Source organism: Haliotis cracherodii, unplaced genomic scaffold (assembly GCF_022045235.1).
Source record: "Haliotis cracherodii isolate W230 unplaced genomic scaffold, xgHalCrac1.p SCAF_3, whole genome shotgun sequence".
Classification (NCBI taxonomy): domain Eukaryota; kingdom Metazoa; phylum Mollusca; class Gastropoda; order Lepetellida; family Haliotidae; genus Haliotis; species Haliotis cracherodii.
In genome coordinates this window covers 56276273-56295227 of record NW_027266286.1, presented here as the reverse complement: position 1 = coordinate 56295227, position 18955 = coordinate 56276273, and the positions used below count along the sequence as shown (strand labels likewise).

The 18955-nt window shown below is 47.3% G+C and overlaps 1 protein-coding gene across 1 annotated transcript in view; it reads right to left on the bottom strand.

Annotated features, from left to right (window-relative positions):
- Nucleotides 1-18955, bottom strand: part of LOC139475554 (streptococcal hemagglutinin-like) — a 36428-nt gene that overhangs the window by 264 nt on the left and 17209 nt on the right. The window contains exons 17-31 of the mRNA XM_071258745.1: nucleotides 15618-15737; nucleotides 13565-13634; nucleotides 13113-13177; nucleotides 12525-12644; nucleotides 10331-10400; nucleotides 9879-9943; nucleotides 9291-9410; nucleotides 8262-8381; nucleotides 6971-7297; nucleotides 6057-6176; nucleotides 5763-5882; nucleotides 4734-4814; nucleotides 2970-3058; nucleotides 2585-2795; nucleotides 255-1123 (exon numbers count right to left, since the gene is read on the bottom strand). Coding sequence (XP_071114846.1) covers nucleotides 255-1123; nucleotides 2585-2795; nucleotides 2970-3058; nucleotides 4734-4814; nucleotides 5763-5882; nucleotides 6057-6176; nucleotides 6971-7297; nucleotides 8262-8381; nucleotides 9291-9410; nucleotides 9879-9943; nucleotides 10331-10400; nucleotides 12525-12644; nucleotides 13113-13177; nucleotides 13565-13634; nucleotides 15618-15737 — 2567 coding nt within the window. The remainder of the gene's footprint in view (nucleotides 1-254; nucleotides 1124-2584; nucleotides 2796-2969; nucleotides 3059-4733; nucleotides 4815-5762; nucleotides 5883-6056; nucleotides 6177-6970; nucleotides 7298-8261; nucleotides 8382-9290; nucleotides 9411-9878; nucleotides 9944-10330; nucleotides 10401-12524; nucleotides 12645-13112; nucleotides 13178-13564; nucleotides 13635-15617; nucleotides 15738-18955) is intronic.

Below are 18955 nucleotides of genomic sequence, written 5' to 3'. Positions count from 1 at the left end.
GCCAATGTTGATTTTGGAGGCGATGTCGTTGGTGATAATGTACTGGTTGATTGAGATGTTGGTCTTGATATTGAAGTTGAGGAGGTAATCGATGTTTTACCTGTGGTCTGCGAAGAAGCGGTTGTGGAGCGACCAGATGTAATTATGTGGGAAAGAGTTGATCCAGGATAAATAGGAGATGTAGGCCCTGTCTTTGTCGTGGCTGATGATTCCGTAGATGATTCTGTAGTTGGAACGCTAGTAGCGCCTGTCACTGTCGCTTCAGATGATTCTGTAGTTGGAACACTAGTAGCGCCTGTCACTGTCGCTTCAGATGATTCTGTAGTTGGAAGGCTTGTAGGTCCTGTCACTGTCCCTTCAGATGATTCTGTTGTTGGAACACCAGTAGGCCCTGTCACAGTCGCTTCAGATGATTCTGTAGTTGGAACACTAGTAGGTTGTGTCACTGTCACTTCAGATGATTCTGTAGTTGGAACACTGGTAGCGACTGTCACTGTCGCTTCAGATGATTCTGTTGTTGGAACACTAGTAGCGCCTGTCACTGTCGCTTCAGATGATTCTGTAGTTTGAATACTGGTAGCGCCTGTCACTGTCGCTTCAGATGATTCTGTAGTTGGAATACTGGTAGCGCCTGTCACTGTCGCTTCAGATGATTCTGTTGTTGGAACACTAGTAGCGCCTGTCACTGTCGCTTCAGATGATTCTGTTGTTGGAACACTGGTAGCGACTGTCACTGTTGCTTCAGATGATTCTGTTGTTGGAACACTAGTAGCGCCTGTCACTGTTGCTTCAGATGATTCTGTTGTTGGAACACTAGTAGCGCCTGTCACTGTCGCTTCAGATGATTCTGTTGTTGGAACACTAGTAGAAGAAGTACTGGGCGTTTTGATCGTTGTTACTTCTGCGGAAGCTACTTCTGTTGTTATTGACGATACAAATGTACTTTCCAAGGTGCTTGACGTTGCACTTGTTGTTTCTGTTGAAGTAGTTTCCTGGGAAACTGTGGAAGCTTGAGATGTGGTTACCTCCGTCTGGTTAGAGGTGGGGCTAGAAGTTACTTCTGTTGTACTTTCCTCTGTTGCAGATGTACTTTCCAAGGTGCTTGACGTTGCACTTGTTGCTTCTGTTGAAGTAGTTTCCTGGGAAACTGTGGAAGCTTGAGATGTGGTCATCTCCGTCTGGTTAGAGGTTGGGCTAGTAGTTACCTCTGTTGTACTTTCCTCTGTCGCAGATGTACTTTCCAAGGTGCTTGACGTTCCACTTGTTGCTTCTGTTGGAGTAGTTTCCTCGGAAACTGTGGAAGCTTGAGATGTGGTCATCTCCGTCTGGTTAGAGGTGGGGCTAGTAGTTACCTCTGTTGTACTTTCCTCTGTCGCAGATGTACTTTCCAAGGTGCTTGACGTTGCACTTGTTGCTTCTGTTGAAGTAGTTTCCTCGGAAACTGTGGAAGCTTGAGATGTGGTCATCTCCGTCTGGTTAGAGGTGGGGCTAGTAGTTACCTCTGTTGTACTTTCCTCTGTCGCAGATGTACTTTCCAAGGTGCTTGACGTTGCACTTGTTGCTTCTGTTGAAGTAGTTTCCTCAGAAATTGTGGAAGCTTTAGATGTGGTCATCTCCGTCTGGTTAGAGGTGGGGCTAGTAGTTACCTCTGTTGTACTTTTCTCTGTCGCAGATGTACTTTCCAAGGTGCTTGACGTTCCACTTGTTGCTTCTGTTGGAGTAGTTTCCTGGGAAACTGTGGAAGCTTGAGATGTGGTTACCTCCGTCTGGTTAGAGGTGGGGCTAGTAGTTACCTCTGTTGTACTTTCCTCTGTCGCAGATGTACTTTCCAAGGTGCTTGACGTTGCACTTGTTGCTTCTGTTGAAGTAGTTTCCTGGGAAACTGTGGAAGCTTGAGATGTGGTCATCTCCGTCTGGTTAGAGGTGGGGCTAGTAGTTACCTCTGTTGTACTTTCCTCTGTCGCAGATGTACTTTCCAAGGTGCTTGACGTTGCACTTGTTGCTTCTGTTGAAGTAGATTCCTGGGAAACTGTGGAAGCTTGAGATGTGGTCATCTCCGTCTGGTTAGAGGTGGGGCTAGTAGTTACCTCTGCTGTACTTTCCTCTGTCGGAGATGTACTTTCCAAGGTGCCTGGCGTTGCACTTGTTGCTTCTGTTGAAGTAGTTTCCTCGGAAACTGTTGAAGCTTGAGATGTGGTCATCTCCGTCTGGTTAGAGGTTGGGCTAGTAGTTACCTCTGTTGTACTTTCCTCTGTCGCAGATGTACTTTCCAAGGTGCTTGACGTTGCACTTGTTGCTTCTGTTGAAGTAGATTCCTGGGAAACTGTGGAAGCTTGAGATGTGGTCATCTCCGTCTGGTTAGAGGTGGGGCTAGTAGTTACCTCTGTTGTACTTTCCTCTGTCGCAGATGTACTTTCCAAGTTGCTTGACGTTGCACTTGTTGCTTCTGTTGAAGTAGTTTCCTCGGAAACGGTGGAAGCTTGAGATGTGGTCATCTCCGTCTGGTTAGAGGTGGGGCTAGTAGTTACCTCTGTTGTACTTTCCTCTGTCGCAGATGTACTTTCCAAGGTGCTTGACGTTGCACTTGTTGCTTCTGTTGAAGTAGTTTCCTGGGAAACGGTGGAAGCTTGAGATGTGGTTACCTCCGTCTGGGTAGAGATTGGGTTAGTAGTTACCTCTGTTGTACTTTCCTCTGTCGCAGATGTACTTTCCAAGGTGCTTGACGTTGCACTTGTTGCTTCTGTTGGAGTAGGTTCTTTGGAAACTGTTGAAGCTTGAGATGTGGTCATCTCCGTCTGGTTAGAGGTTGGGCTAGTAGTTACCTCTGTTGTACTTTCCTCTGTCGCAGATGTACTTTCCAAGGTGCTTGACGTTGCACTTGTTGCTTCTGTTGAAGTAGTTTCCTCAGAAACTGTGGAAGCTTGAGATGTGGTCATCTCCGTCTGGTTAGAGGTGGGGCTAGTAGTTACCTCTGTTGTACTTTCCTCTGTCGCAGATGTACTTTCCAAGGTGCTTAACGTTCCACTTGTTGCTTCTGTTGGAGTAGTTTCCTCAGAAACTGTGGAAGCTTGAGATGTGGTCATCTCCGTCTGGTTAGAGGTGGGGCTAGTAGTTACCTCTGTTGTACTTTCCTCTGTCGCAGATGTACTTTCCAAGGTGCTTGACGTTCCACTTGTTGCTTCTGTTGGAGTAGTTTCCTCGGAAACTGTGGAAGCTTGAGATGTGGTTACCTCCGTCTGGTTAGAGGTGGGGCTAGTAGTTACCTCTGTTGTACTTTCCTCTGTCGCAGATGTACTTTCCAAGGTGCTTGACGTTGCACTTGTTGCTTCTGTTGAAGTAGTTTCCTGGGAAACCGTGGAAGCTTGAGAGGTGGTTACCTCCGTCTGGTTAGAGGTGGGGCTAGTAGTTATCTCTGTTGTACTTTCCTCTGTCGCAGATGTACTTTCCAAGGTGCTTGACGTTGCACTTGTTGCTTCTGTTGAAGTAGTTTCCTCGGAAACTGTGGAAGCTTGAGATGTGGTCATCTCCGTCTGGTTAGAGGTGAGGCTAGTAGTTACCTCTGTTGTACTTTCCTCTGTCGCAGATGTACTTTCCAAGGTGCTTGACGTTGCACTTGTTGCTTCTGTTGAAGTAGTTTCCTCGGAAACTGTGGAAGCTTGAGATGTGGTCATCTCCGTCTGGTTAGAGGTGGGGCTAGTAGTTACCTCTGTTGTACTTTCCTCTGTCGCAGATGTACTTTCCAAGGTGCTTGACGTTCCACTTGTTGCTTCTGTTGGAGTAGTTTCCTCAGAAACTGTGGAAGCTTGAGATGTGGTCATCTCCGTCTGGTTAGAGGTGGGGCTAGTAGTTACCTCTGTTGTACTTTCCTCTGTCGCAGATGTACTTTCCAAGGCGCTTGACGTTGCACTTGTTGCTTCTGTTGAAGTAGATTCCTGGGAAACTGTGGAAGCTTGAGATGTGGTCATCTCCGTCTGGTTAGAGGTGGGGCTAGTAGTTACCTCTGTTGTACTTTCCTCTGTCGCAGATGTACTTTCCAAGGTGCTTGACGTTGCGCTTGTTGCTTCTGTTGGAGTAGTTTCCTGGGAAACTGTGGAAGCTTGAGATGTGGTTACCTCCGTCTGGTTAGAGGTGGGGCTAGTAGTTACCTCTGTTGTACTTTCCTCTGTCGCAGATGTACTTTCCAAGGTGCTTGACATTGCACTTGTTGCTTCTGTTGAAGTAGTTTCCTGGGAAACTGTGGAAGCTTGAGATGTGGTCATCTCCGTCTGGTTAGAGGTGGGGCTAGTAGTTACCTCTGTTGTACTTTCCTCTGTCGCAGATGTACTTTCCAAGGTGCTTGACGTTGCACTTGTTGCTTCTGTTGAAGTAGTTTCCTCGGAAACTGTGGAAGCTTGAGATGTGGTTACCTCCGTCTGGGTAGAGGTGGTGCTAGTAGTTACCTCTGTTGTACTTTCCTCTGTCGCAGATGTACTTTCCAAGGTGCTTGACGTTGCACTTGTTGCTTCTGTTGAAGTAGTTTCCAGGGAAACTGTGGAAGCTTGAGATGTGGTTACATCCGTCTGGTTAGAGGTGGGGCTAGTAGTTACCTCTGTTGTACTTTCCTCTGTCGCAGATGTACTTTCCAAGGTGCTTGACGTTGCACTTGTTGCTTCTGTTGAAGTAGTTTCCTGGGAAACTGTGGAAGCTTGAGATGTGGTTGACCCCGTCTGTGTAGAGGTGGGGCTAGTAGTTACCTCTGTTGTACTTTCCTCTGTCGCAGATGTACTTTCCAAGGTGCTTGACGTTGCACTTGTTGCTTCTGTTGAAGTAAATTCCTGGGAAATTGTGGAAGCTTGAGATGTGGTCATCTCCGTCTGGTTAGAGGTTGGGCTAGTAGTTACCTCTGTTGTACTTTCCTCTGTCGCAGATGTACTTTCCAAGGTGCTTGACGTTCCACTTGTTGCTTCTGTTGAAGTAGTTTCCTCGGAAACTGTGGAAGCTTGAGATGTGGTTACCTCCGTCTGGTTAGAGGTGGGGCTAGTAGTTACCTCTGTTGTACTTTCCTCTGTCGCAGATGTACTTTCCAAGGTGCTTGACGTTGCACTTGTTGCTTCTGTTGAAGTAGATTCCTGGGAAACTGTGGAAGCTTGAGATGTGGTCATCTCCGTCTGGTTAGAGGTGGGGCTAGTAGTTACCTCTGTTATACTTTCCTCTGTCGCAGATGTACTTTCCAAGGTGCTTGACGTTGCACTTGTTGCTTCTGTTGGAGTAGTTTCCTGGGAAACTGTGGAAGCTTGAGATGTGGTCATCTCCGTCTGGTTAGAGGTGGGGCTAGTAGTTACCTCTGCTGTACTTTCCTCTGTCGGAGATGTACTTTCCAAGGTGCCTGGCGTTGCACTTGTTGCTTCTGTTGAAGTAGTTTCCTCGGAAACTGTTGAAGCTTGAGATGTGGTCATCTCCGTCTGGTTAGAGGTTGGGCTAGTAGTTACCTCTGTTGTACTTTCCTCTGTCGCAGATGTACTTTCCAAGGTGCTTGACGTTGCAATTGTTGCTTCTGTTGAAGTAGTTTCCTGGGAAACTGTGGAAGCTTGAGATGTGGTCATCTCCGTCTGGTTAGAGGTGGGGCTAGTAGTTACCTCTGTTGTAATTTCCTCTGTCGCAGATGTACTTTCCAAGTTGCTTGACGTTGCACTTGTTGCTTCTGTTGAAGTAGTTTCCTCGGAAACGGTGGAAGCTTGAGATGTGGTTACCTCCGTCTGGGTAGAGATGGGGCTAGTAGTTACCTCTGTTGTACTTTCCTCTGTCGCAGATGTACTTTCCAAGGTGCTTGACGTTGCACTTGTTGCTTCTGTTGGAGTAGGTTCTTTGGAAACTGTTGAAGCTTGAGATGTGGTCATCTCCGTCTGGTTAGAGGTGGGGCTAGTAGTTACCTCTGTTGTACTTTCCTCTGTCGCAGATGTACTTTCCAAGGTGCTTGACGTTGCACTTGCTGCTTCTGTTGAAGTAGTTTCCTCGGAAACTGTGGAAGCTTGAGATGTGGTTACCTCCGTCTGGGTAGAGATGGGGCTAGTAGTTACCTCTGTTGTACTTTCCTCTGTCGCAGATGTACTTTCCAAGGTGCTTGACGTTGCACTTGTTGCTTCTGTTGGAGTAGGTTCTTTGGAAACTGTTGAAGCTTGAGATGTGGTCATCTCCGTCTGGTTAGAGGTGGGGCTAGTAGTTACCTCTGTTGTACTTTCCTCTGTCGCAGATGTACTTTCCAAGGTGCTTGACGTTGCACTTGTTGCTTCTGTTGAAGTAGTTTCCTCGGAAACTGTGGAAGCTTGAGATGTGGTCATCTCCGTCTGGTTAGAGGTGGGGCTAGTAGTTACCTCTGTTGTACTTTCCTCTGTCGCAGATGTACTTTCCAAGGTGCTTGACGTTCCACTTGTTGCTTCTGTTGGAGTAGTTTCCTCAGAAACTGTGGAAGCTTGAGATGTGGTCATCTCCGTCTGGTTAGAGGTGGGGCTAGTAGTTACCTCTGTTGTACTTTCCTCTGTCGCAGATGTACTTTCCAAGGTGCTTGACGTTGCACTTGTTGCTTCTGTTGAAGTAGTTTCCTGGGAAACTGTGGAAGCTTGAGATGTGGTCATCTCCGTCTGGTTAGAGGTGGGGCTAGTAGTTACCTCTGTTGTACTTTCCTCTGTCGCAGATGTACTTTCCAAGGTGCTTGACGTTGCACTTGTTGCTTCTGTTGAAGTAGTTTCCTGGGAAACCGTGGAAGCTTGAGATGTGGTCATCTCCGTCTGGTTAGAGGTGGGGCTAGTAGTTATCTCTGTTGTACTTTCCTCTGTCGCAGATGTACTTTCCAAGGTGCTTGACGTTGCACTTGTTGCTTCTGTTGAAGTAGATTCCTGGGAAACTGTGGAAGCTTGAGATGTGGTCATCTCCGTCTGGTTAGAGGTTGGGCTGGTAGTTACCTCTGTTGTACTTTCCTCTATCGCAGATGTACTTTCCATGGTGCTTGACGTTGCACTTGTTGCTTCTGTTGAAGTAGTTTCCTCGGAAACTGTGGAAGCTTGAGATGTGGTTGCCTCCGTCTGGGTAGAGGTGGTGCTAGTAGTTACCTCTGTTGTACTTTCCTCTGTCGCAGATGTACTTTCCAAGGTGCTTGACGTTGCACTTGTTGCTTCTGTTGAAGTAGTTTCCTGGGAAACTGTGGAAGCTTGAGATGTGGTTACATCCGTCTGGTTAGAAGTGGGGCTAGTAGTTGCCTCTGTTGTACTTTCCTCTGTCGCAGATGAACTTTCCAAGGTGCTTGACGTTGCACTTGTTGCTTCTGTTGAAGTAAATTCTTGGGAAACTGTGGAAGCTTGAGATGTGGTCATCTCCGTCTGGTTAGAGGTTGGGCTAGTAGTTACCTCTGTTGTACTTTCCTCTGTCGCAGATGTACTTTCCAAGGTGCTTGACGTTCCACTTGTTGCTTCTGTTGGAGTAGTTTCCTCGGAAACTGTGGAAGCTTGAGATGTGGTTACCTCCGTCTGGTTAGAGGTGGGGCTAGTAGTTACCTCTGTTGTACTTTCCTCTGTCGCAGATGTACTTTCCAAGGTGCTTGACGTTGCACTTGTTGCTTCTGTTGGAGTAGTTTCCTTGGAAACTGTGGAAGCTTGAGATGTGGTTACCTCCGTCTGGTTAGAGGTGGGGCTAGTAGTTATCTCTGTTGTACTTTCCTCTGTCGCAGATGTACTTTCCAAGGTGCTTGACGTTGCACTTGTTGCTTCTGTTGAAGTAAATTCCTGGGAAACTGTGGAAGCTTGAGATGTGGTCATCTCCGTCTGGTTAGAGGTGGGGCTAGTAGTTACCTCTGTTGTACTTTCCTCTGTCGCAGATGTACTTTCCAAGGTGCTTGACGTTCCACTTGTTGCTTCTGTTTGAGTAGTTTCCTCGGAAACTGTGGAAGCTTGAGAGGTGGTTACCTCCGTCTGGTTAGAGGTGGGGCTAGTAGTTACCTCTGTTGTACTTTCCTCTGTCGCAGATGTACTTTCCAAGGTGCTTGACGTTGCACTTGTTGCTTCTGTTGAAGTAGTTTCCTTGGAAACTGTGGAAGCTTGAGATGTGGTCATCTCCGTCTGGTTAGAGGTGGGGCTAGTAGTTACCTCTGTTGTACTTTCCTCTGTCGCAGATGTACTTTCCAAGGTGCTTGACGTTGCACTTGTTGCTTCTGTTGTAGTAGTTTCCTCAGAAATTGTGGAAGCTTTAGATGTGGTCATCTCCGTCTGGTTAGAGGTGGGGCTAGTAGTTACCTCTGTTGTACTTTTCTCTGTCGCAGATGTACTTTCCAAGGTGCTTAACGTTCCACTTGTTGCTTCTGTTGGAGTAGTTTCCTGGGAAACTGTTGAAGCTTGAGATGTGGTTACCTCCGTCTGGTTAGAGGTGGGGCTAGTAGTTACCTCTGTTGTACTTTCCTCTGTCGCAGATGTACTTTCCAAGGTGCTTGACGTTGCACTTGTTGCTTCTGTTGAAGTAGTTTCCTGGGAAACTGTGGAAGCTTGAGATGTGGTCATCTCCGTCTGGTTAGAGGTGGGGCTAGTAGTTACCTCTGTTGTACTTTCCTCTGTCGCAGATGTACTTTCCAAGGTGCTTGACGTTGCACTTGTTGCTTCTGTTGGAGTAGTTTCCTGGGAAACTGTGGAAGCTTGAGATGTGGTCATCTCCGTCTGGTTAGAGGTGGGGCTAGTAGTTACCTCTGTTGTACTTTCCTCTGTCGGAGATGTACTTTCCAAGGTGCCTGGCGTTGCACTTGTTGCTTCTGTTGAAGTAGTTTCCTCGGAAACTGTTGAAGCTTGAGATGTGGTCATCTCCGTCTGGTTAGAGGTGGGGCTAGTAGTTACCTCTGTTGTACTTTCCTCTGTCGCAGATGTACTTTCCAAGGTGCTTGACGTTGCACTTGTTGCTTCTGTTGAAGTAGTTTCCTGGGAAACCGTGGAAGCTTGAGATGTGGTCATCTCCGTCTGGGTAGAGGTGGGGCTAGTAGTTATCTCTGTTGTACTTTCCTCTGTCGCAGATGTACTTTCCAAGGTGCTTGACGTTGCACTTGTTGCTTCTGTTGAAGTAGATTCCTGGGAAACTGTGGAAGCTTGAGATGTGGTCATCTCCGTCTGGTTAGAGGTGGGGCTAGTAGTTACCTCTGTTGTACTTTCCTCTATCGCAGATGTACTTTCCAAGGTGCTTGACGTTGCACTTGTAGCTTCTGTTGAAGTAGTTTCCTGGGAAACTGTGGAAGCTTGAGATGTGGTTACCTCCGTCTGGGTAGAGGTGGTGCTAGTAGTTACCTCTGTTGTACTTTCCTCTGTCGCAGATGTACTTTCCAAGGTGCTTGACGTTGCACTTGTTGCTTCTGTTGGAGTAGGTTCTTTGGAAACTGTGGAAGCTTGAGATGTCGTCATCTCCGTCTGGTTAGAGGTGGGGCTAGTAATTACCTCTGTTGTACTTTCCTCTGTCGCAGATGTACTTTCCAAGGTGCTTGACGTTGCACTTGTTGCTTCTGTTGAAGTAGTTTCCTCGGAAACGGTGGAAGCTTGAGATGTGGTTACCTCCGTCTGGGTAGAGATGGGGCTAGTAGTTACCTCTGTTGTACTTTCCTCTGTCGCAGATGTACTTTCCAAGGTGCTTGACGTTGCACTTGTTGCTTCTGTTGGAGTAGTTTCCTCGGAAACTGTGGAAGCTTGAGATGTGGTTACCTCCGTCTGGTTAGAGGTGGGGCTAGTAGTTACCTGTGTTGTACTTTCCTCTGTCGCAGATGTACTTTCCAAGGTGCTTGACGTTGCACTTGTTGCTTCTGTTGAAGTAGTTTCCTCGGAAACTGTGGAAGCTTGAGATGTGGTCATCTCCGTCTGGTTAGAGGTGGGGCTAGTAGTTACCTCTGTTGTACTTTCCTCTGTTGCAGATGTACTTTCCAAGGTGCTTGATGTTCCACTTGTTGCTTCTGTTGGAGTAGTTTCCTCAGAAACTGTCGAAGCTTGAGATGTGGTCATCTCCGTCTGGTTAGAGGTGGGGCTAGTAGTTACCTCTGTTGTACTTTCCTCTGTCGCAGATGTACTTTCCAAGGTGCTTGACGTTCCACTTGTTGCTTCTGTTGGAGTAGTTTCCTGGGAAACTGTGGAAGCTTGAGATGTGGTTACCTCCGTCTGGTTAGAGGTGGGGCTAGTAGTTACCTCTGTTGTACTTTCCTCTGTCGCAGATGTACTTTCCAAGGTGCTTGACGTTGCACTTGTTGCTTCTGTTGAAGTAGTTTCCTGGGAAACCGTGGAAGCTTGAGATGTGGTCATCTCCGTCTGGTTAGAGGTGGGGCTAGTAGTTATCTCTGTTGTACTTTCCTCTGTCGCAGATGTACTTTCCAAGGTGCTTGACGTTGCACTTGTTGCTTCTGTTGAAGTAGATTCCTGGGAAATTGTGGAAGCTTGAGATGTGGTCATCTCCGTCTGGTTAGAGGTGGGGCTAGTAGTTACCTCTGTTGTACTTTCCTCTATCGCAGATGTACTTTCCAAGGTGCTTGACGTTGCACTTGTTGCTTCTGTTGAAGTAGTTTCCTCGGAAACTGTGGAAGCTTGAGATGTGGTTACCTCCGTCTGGGTAGAGGTGGTGCTAGTAGTTACCTCTGTTGTACTTTCCTCTGTCGCAGATGTACTTTCCAAGGTGCTTGACGTTGCACTTGTTGCTTCTGTTGAAGTAGTTTCCAGGGAAACTGTGGAAGCTTGAGATGTGGTTACATCCGTCTGGTTAGAGGTTGGGCTAGTAGTTACCTCTGTTGTACTTTCCTCTGTCGCAGATGTACTTTCCAAGGTGCTTGACGTTGCAGTTGTTGCTTCTGTTGAAGTAGTTTCCTGGGAAACTGTGGAAGCTTGAGATGTGGTTGACCACGTCTGTGTAGAGGTGGGGCTAGTAGTTACCTCTGTTGTACTTTCCTCTGTCGCAGATGAACTTTCCAAGGTGCTTGACGTTGCACTTGTTGCTTCTGTTGAAGTAAATTCCTGGGAAACTGTGGAAGCTTGAGATGTGGTCATCTCCGTCTGGTTAGAGGTGGGACTAGTAGTTACCTCTGTTGTACTTTCCTCTGTCGCAGATGTACTTTCCAAGGTGCTTGACGTTGCACTTGTTGCTTCTGTTGAAACCGTTTCCTGGGAAACTGTGGAAGCTTGAGATGTGGTCATCTCCGTCTGGTTAGAGGTTGGGCTAGTAGTTACCTCTGTTGTACTTTCCTCTGTCGCAGATGTACTTTCCAAGGTGCTTGACGTTCCACTTGTTGCTTCTGTTGAAGTAGTTTCCTCGGAAACTGTGGAAGCTTGAGATGTGGTCATCTCCGTCTGGTTAGAGGTTGGGCTAGTAGTTACCTCTGTTGTACTTTCCTCTGTCGCAGATGTACTTTCCAAGGTGCTTGACGTTGCACTTGTTGCTTCTGTTGAAGTAGTTTCCTGGGAAACTGTGGAAGCTTGAGATGTGGTCATCTCCGTCTGGTTAGAGGTGGGGCTAGTAGTTACCTCTGTTGTACTTTCCTCTGTCGCAGATGTACTTTCCAAGGTGCTTGACGTTGCACTTGTTGCTTCTGTTGGAGTAGTTTCCTGGGAAACTGTGGAAGCTTGAGATGTGGTCATCTCCGTCTGGTTAGAGGTGGGGCTAGTAGTTACCTCTGTTGTACTTTCCTCTGTCGGAGATGTACTTTCCAAGGTGCCTGGCGTTGCACTTGTTGCTTCTGTTGAAGTAGTTTCCTCGGAAACTGTTGAAGCTTGAGATGTGGTCATCTCCGTCTGGTTAGAGGTTGGGCTAGTAGTTACCTCTGTTGTACTTTCCTCTGTCGCAGATGTACTTTCCAAGGTGCTTGACGTTGCACTTGTTGCTTCTGTTGAAGTAGTTTCCTCGGAAACTGTGGAAGCTTGAGATGTGGTCATCTCCGTCTGGTTAGAGGTGGGGCTAGTAGTTACCTCTGTTGTACTTTCCTCTGTCGCAGATGTACTTTCCAAGGTGCTTGACGTTGCACTTGTTGCTTCTGTTGGAGTAGTTTCCTCAGAAACTGTGGAAGCTTGAGATGTGGTCATCTCCGTCTGGTTAGAGGTGGGGCTAGTAGTTACCTCTGTTGTACTTTCCTCTGTCGCAGATGTACTTTCCAAGGTGCTTGACGTTGCACTTGTTGCTTCTGTTGGAGTAGTTTCCTGGGAAACCGTGGAAGCTTGAGATGTGGTCATCTCCGTCTGGTTAGAGGTGGGGCTAGTAGTTATCTCTGTTGTACTTTCCTCTGTCGCAGATGTACTTTCCAAGGTGCTTGACGTTGCACTTGTTGCTTCTGTTGAAGTAGATTCCTGGGAAACTGTGGAAGCTTGAGATGTGGTCATCTCCGTCTGGTTAGAGGTGGGGCTAGTAGTTACCTCTGTTGTACTTTCCTCTATCGCAGATGTACTTTCCAAGGTGCTTGACGTTGCACTTGTAGCTTCTGTTGAAGTAGTTTCCTGGGAAACTGTGGAAGCTTGAGATGTGGTTACCTCCGTCTGGGTAGAGGTGGTGCTAGTAGTTACCTCTGTTGTACTTTCCTCTGTCGCAGATGTACTTTCCAAGGTGCTTGACGTTGCACTTGTTGCTTCTGTTGGAGTAGGTTCTTTGGAAACTGTGGAAGCTTGAGATGTCGTCATCTCCGTCTGGTTAGAGGTGGGGCTAGTAATTACCTCTGTTGTACTTTCCTCTGTCGCAGATGTACTTTCCAAGGTGCTTGACGTTGCACTTGTTGCTTCTGTTGAAGTAGTTTCCTCGGAAACGGTGGAAGCTTGAGATGTGGTTACCTCCGTCTGGGTAGAGATGGGGCTAGTAGTTACCTCTGTTGTACTTTCCTCTGTCGCAGATGTACTTTCCAAGGTGCTTGACGTTGCACTTGTTGCTTCTGTTGGAGTAGTTTCCTCGGAAACTGTGGAAGCTTGAGATGTGGTTACCTCCGTCTGGTTAGAGGTGGGGCTAGTAGTTACCTGTGTTGTACTTTCCTCTGTCGCAGATGTACTTTCCAAGGTGCTTGACGTTGCACTTGTTGCTTCTGTTGAAGTAGTTTCCTCGGAAACTGTGGAAGCTTGAGATGTGGTCATCTCCGTCTGGTTAGAGGTGGGGCTAGTAGTTACCTCTGTTGTACTTTCCTCTGTTGCAGATGTACTTTCCAAGGTGCTTGATGTTCCACTTGTTGCTTCTGTTGGAGTAGTTTCCTCAGAAACTGTCGAAGCTTGAGATGTGGTCATCTCCGTCTGGTTAGAGGTGGGGCTAGTAGTTACCTCTGTTGTACTTTCCTCTGTCGCAGATGTACTTTCCAAGGTGCTTGACGTTCCACTTGTTGCTTCTGTTGGAGTAGTTTCCTGGGAAACTGTGGAAGCTTGAGATGTGGTTACCTCCGTCTGGTTAGAGGTGGGGCTAGTAGTTACCTCTGTTGTACTTTCCTCTGTCGCAGATGTACTTTCCAAGGTGCTTGACGTTGCACTTGTTGCTTCTGTTGAAGTAGTTTCCTGGGAAACCGTGGAAGCTTGAGATGTGGTCATCTCCGTCTGGTTAGAGGTGGGGCTAGTAGTTATCTCTGTTGTACTTTCCTCTGTCGCAGATGTACTTTCCAAGGTGCTTGACGTTGCACTTGTTGCTTCTGTTGAAGTAGATTCCTGGGAAATTGTGGAAGCTTGAGATGTGGTCATCTCCGTCTGGTTAGAGGTGGGGCTAGTAGTTACCTCTGTTGTACTTTCCTCTATCGCAGATGTACTTTCCAAGGTGCTTGACGTTGCACTTGTTGCTTCTGTTGAAGTAGTTTCCTCGGAAACTGTGGAAGCTTGAGATGTGGTTACCTCCGTCTGGGTAGAGGTGGTGCTAGTAGTTACCTCTGTTGTACTTTCCTCTGTCGCAGATGTACTTTCCAAGGTGCTTGACGTTGCACTTGTTGCTTCTGTTGAAGTAGTTTCCAGGGAAACTGTGGAAGCTTGAGATGTGGTTACATCCGTCTGGTTAGAGGTGGGGCTAGTAGTTACCTCTGTTGTACTTTCCTCTGTCGCAGATGTACTTTCCAAGGTGCTTGACGTTGCAGTTGTTGCTTCTGTTGAAGTAGTTTCCTGGGAAACTGTGGAAGCTTGAGATGTGGTTGACCACGTCTGTGTAGAGGTGGGGCTAGTAGTTACCTCTGTTGTACTTTCCTCTGTCGCAGATGAACTTTCCAAGGTGCTTGACGTTGCACTTGTTGCTTCTGTTGAAGTAAATTCCTGGGAAACTGTGGAAGCTTGAGATGTGGTCATCTCCGTCTGGTTAGAGGTGGGACTAGTAGTTACCTCTGTTGTACTTTCCTCTGTCGCAGATGTACTTTCCAAGGTGCTTGACGTTGCACTTGTTGCTTCTGTTGAAACCGTTTCCTGGGAAACTGTGGAAGCTTGAGATGTGGTCATCTCCGTCTGGTTAGAGGTTGGGCTAGTAGTTACCTCTGTTGTACTTTCCTCTGTCGCAGATGTACTTTCCAAGGTGCTTGACGTTCCACTTGTTGCTTCTGTTGAAGTAGTTTCCTCGGAAACTGTGGAAGCTTGAGATGTGGTCATCTCCGTCTGGTTAGAGGTGGGGCTAGTAGTTACTTCTGTTGTACTTTCCTCTGTCGCAGATGTACTTTCCAAGGTGCTTGACGTTCCACTTGTTGCTTCTGTTGGAGTAGTTTCCTCAGAAACTGTGGAAGCTTGAGATGTGGTCATCTCCGTCTGGTTAGAGGTGGGGCTAGTAGTTACCTCTGTTGTACTTCCCTCTGTCGCAGATGTACTTTCCAAGGTGCTTGACGTTGCACTTGTACTTGTTGCTTCTGTTGGAGTAGTTTCCTGGGAAACTGTGGAAGCTTGAGATGTGGTCATCTCCGTCTGGTTAGAGGTGGGGCTAGTAGTTACCTCTGTTGTACTTTCCTCTGTCGCAGATGTACTTTCCAAGGTGCTTGACGTTGCACTTGTTGCTTCTTTTGGAGTAGTTTCCTGGGAAACTGTGGAAGCTTGAGATGTGGTCATCTCCGTCTGGTTAGAGGTGGGGCTAGTAGTTACCTCTGTTGTACTTTCCTCTGTCGCAGATGTACTTTCCAAGGTGCTTGACGTTGCACTTGTTGCTTCTGTTGAAGTAGTTTCCTGGGAAACTGTGGAAGCTTGAGATGTGGTTACCTCCGTCTGGTGAGAGGTGGGGCTAGTAGTTACCTCTGTTGTACTTTCCTCTGTCGCAGATGTACTTTCCAAGGTGCTTGACGTTGCACTTGTTGCTTCTGTTGAAGTAGTTTCCTGGGAAACTGTGGAAGCTTGAGATGTGGTCATCTCCGTCTGGTTAGAGGTGGGGCTAGTAGTTACCTCTGTTGTACTTTCCTCTGTTGCAGATGTACTTTCCAAGGTGCTTGACGTTGCACTTGTTGCTTCTGTTGAAGTAGATTCCTGGGAAACTGTGGAAGCTTGAGATGTGGTCATCTCCGTCTGGTTAGAGGTGGGGCTAGTAGTTACCTCTGTTGTACTTTCCTCTGTCGCAGATGTACTTTCCAAGGTGCTTGACGTTGCACTTGTTGCTTCTGTTGAAGTAGATTCCTGGGAAACTGTGGAAGCTTGAGATGTGGTCATCTCCGTCTGGTTAGAGGTGGGGCTAGTAGGTACCTCTGTTGTACTTTCCTCTGTCGCAGATGTACTTTCCAAAGTGCCTGGCGTTGCACTTGTTGCTTCTGTTGAAGTAGTTTCCTCGGAAACTGTTGAAACTTGAGATGTGGTCATCTCCGTCTGGTTAGAGGTTGGGCTAGTAGTTACCTCTGTTGTACTTTCCTCTGTCGCAGATGTACTTTCCAAGGTGCTTGACGTTGCACTTGTTGCTTCTGTTGAAGTAGTTTCCTCGGAAACTGTGGAAGCTTGAGATGTGGTCATCTCCGTCTGGTTAGAGGTGGGGCTAGTAGTTACCTCTGTTGTACTTTCCTCTGTCGCAGATGTACTTTCCAAGGTGCTTGACGTTGCACTTGTTGCTTCTGTTGGAGTAGTTTCCTCAGAAACTGTGGAAGCTTGAGATGTGGTCATCTCCGTCTGGTTAGAGGTGGGGCTAGTAGTTACCTCTGTTGTACTTTCCTCTGTCGCAGATGTACTTTCCAAGGTGCTTGACGTTGCACTTGTTGCTTCTGTTGGAGTAGTTTCCTGGGAAACTGTGGAAGCTTGAGATGTGGTCATCTCTGTCTGGTTAGAGGTGGGGCTAGTAGTTACCTGTGTTGTACTTTCCTCTGTCGCAGATGTACTTTCCAAGGTGCTTGACGTTGCACTTGTTGCTTCTGTTGGAGTAGTTTCCTCGGAAACTGTGGAAGCTTGAGATGTGGTTACCTCCGTCTGGTTAGAGGTGGGGCTAGTAGTTACCTCTGTTGTACTTTCCTCTGTCGCAGATGTACTTTCCAAGGTGCTTGACGTTGCACTTGTTGCTTCTGTTGAAGTAGTTTCCTTGGAAACTGTGGAAGCTTGAGATGTTGTCATCTCCGTCTGGTTAGAGGTTGGGCTAGTAGTTACCTCTGTTGTACTTTCCCCTGTTGCAGATGTACTTTCCAAGGTGCTTGACGTTGCGCTTGTTGCTTCTGTTGAAGTAGATTCCTGGGAAACTGTGGAAGCTTGAGATGTGGTCATCTCCGTCTGGCTAGAGGTGGGGCTAGTAGTTACCTCTGCTGTACTTTCCTCTGTCGCAGATGTACTTTCCAAGGTGCTTGACGTTGTATTTGTTGCTTCTGTTGAAGTAGATTCCTGGGAAACTGTGGAAGCTTGAGATGTGGTCATCTCCGTCTGGTTAGAGGTGGGGCTAGTAGTTACCTCTGCTGTACTTTCCTCTGTCGCAGATGTACTTTCCAAGGTGCCTGGCGTTGCACTTGTTGCTTCTGTTGAAGTAGTTTCCTCGGAAACTGTTGAAGCTTGAGATGTGGTCATCTCCGTCTGGTTAGAGGTTGGGCTAGTAGTTACCTCTGTTGTACTTTCCTCTGTCGCAGATGTACTTTCCAAGGTGCTTGACGTTGCACTTGTTGCTTCTGTTGAAGTAGTTTCCTCGGAAACTGTGGAAGCTTGAGATGTGATCATCTCCGTCTGGTTAGAGGTTGGGCTAGTAGTTACCTCTGTTGTACTTTCCTCTGTCGCAGATGTACTTTCCAAGGTGCTTGACGTTGCACTTGTTGCTTCTGTTGGAGTAGTTTCCTGGGAAACTGTGGAAGCTTGAGATGTGGTTACCTCCGTCTGGTTAGAGGTGGGGCTAGTAGTTACCTCTGTTGTACTTTCCTCTGTCGCAGATGTACTTTCCAAGGTGCTTGACGTTGCACTTGTTGCTTCTGTTGAAGTAGTTTCCTCGGAAACTGTGGAAGCTTGAGATGTGGTCATCTCCGTCTGGTTAGAGGTGGGGCTAGTAGTTACCTCTGTTGTACTTTCCTCTGTCGCAGATGTACTTTCCAAGGTGCTTGACGTTGCACTTGTTGCTTCTGTTGGAGTAGTTTCCTCAGAAACTGTGGAAGCTTGAGATGTGGTCATCTCCGTCTGGTTAGAGGTGGGGCTAGTAGTTACCTGTGTTGTACTTTCCTCTGTCGCAGATGTACTTTCCAAGGTGCTTGACGTTGCACTTGTTGCTTCTGTTGAAGTAGATTCCTGGGAAACTGTGGAAGCTTGAGATGTGGTCATCTCCGTCTGTGTAGAGGTGGGGCTAGTAGTTACCTCTGTTGTACTTTCCTCTGTCGCAGATGTACTTTCCAAGGTGCTTGACGTTGCACTTGTTGCTTCTGTTGAAGTAGATTCCTGGGAAACTGTGGAAGCTTGAGATGTGGTCATCTCCGTCTGGTTAGAGGTGGGGCTAGTAGTTACCTCTGTTGTACTTTCCTCTGTCGCAGATGTACTTTCCAAGGTGCCTGGCGTTGCACTTGTTGCTTCTGTTGAAGTAGTTTCCAGGGAAACTGTGGAAGCTTGAGATGTGGTTACCTCCGTCTGGTTAGAGGTGGGGCTAGTAGTTACCTCTGTTGTACTTTCCTCTGTCGCAGATGTACTTTCCAAGGTGCTTGACGTTGCACTTGTTGCTTCTGTTGAAGTAGTTTCCTTGGAAACTGTGGAAGCTTGAGATGTTGTCATCTCCGTCTGGTTAGAGGTTGGGCTAGTAGTTACCTCTGTTGTACTTTCCCCTGTTGCAGATGTACTTTCCAAGGTGCTTGACGTTGCGCTTGTTGCTTCTGTTGAAGTAGATTCCTGGGAAACTGTGGAAGCTTGAGATGTGGTCATCTCCGTCTGGCTAGAGGTGGGGCTAGTAGTTACCTCTGCTGTACTTTCCTCTGTCGCAGATGTACTTTCCAAGGTGCTTGACGTTGTATTTGTTGCTTCTGTTGAAGTAGATTCCTGGGAAACTGTGGAAGCTTGAGATGTGGTCATCTCCGTCTGGTTAGAGGTGGGGCTAGTAGTTACCTCTGCTGTACTTTCCTCTGTCGCAGATGTACTTTCCAAGGTGGCTGGCGTTGCACTTGTTGCTTCTGTTGAAGTAGTTTCCTCGGAAACTGTTGAAGCTTGAGATGTGGTCATCTCCGTCTGGTTAGAGGTTGGGCTAGTAGTTACCTCTGTTGTACTTTCCTCTGTCGCAGATGTACTTTCCAAGGTGCTTGACGTTGCACTTGTTGCTTCTGTTGAAGTAGTTTCCTCGGAAACTGTGGAAGCTTGAGATGTGATCATCTCCGTCTGGTTAGAGGTTGGGCTAGTAGTTACCTCTGTTGTACTTTCCTCTGTCGCAGATGTACTTTCCAAGGTGCTTGACGTTGCACTTGTTGCTTCTGTTGGAGTAGTTTCCTGGGAAACTGTGGAAGCTTGAGATGTGGTTACCTCCGTCTGGTTAGAGGTGGGGCTAGTAGTTACCTCTGTTGTACTTTCCTCTGTCGCAGATGTACTTTCCAAGGTGCTTGACGTTGCACTTGTTGCTTCTGTTGAAGTAGTTTCCTCGGAAACTGTGGAAGCTTGAG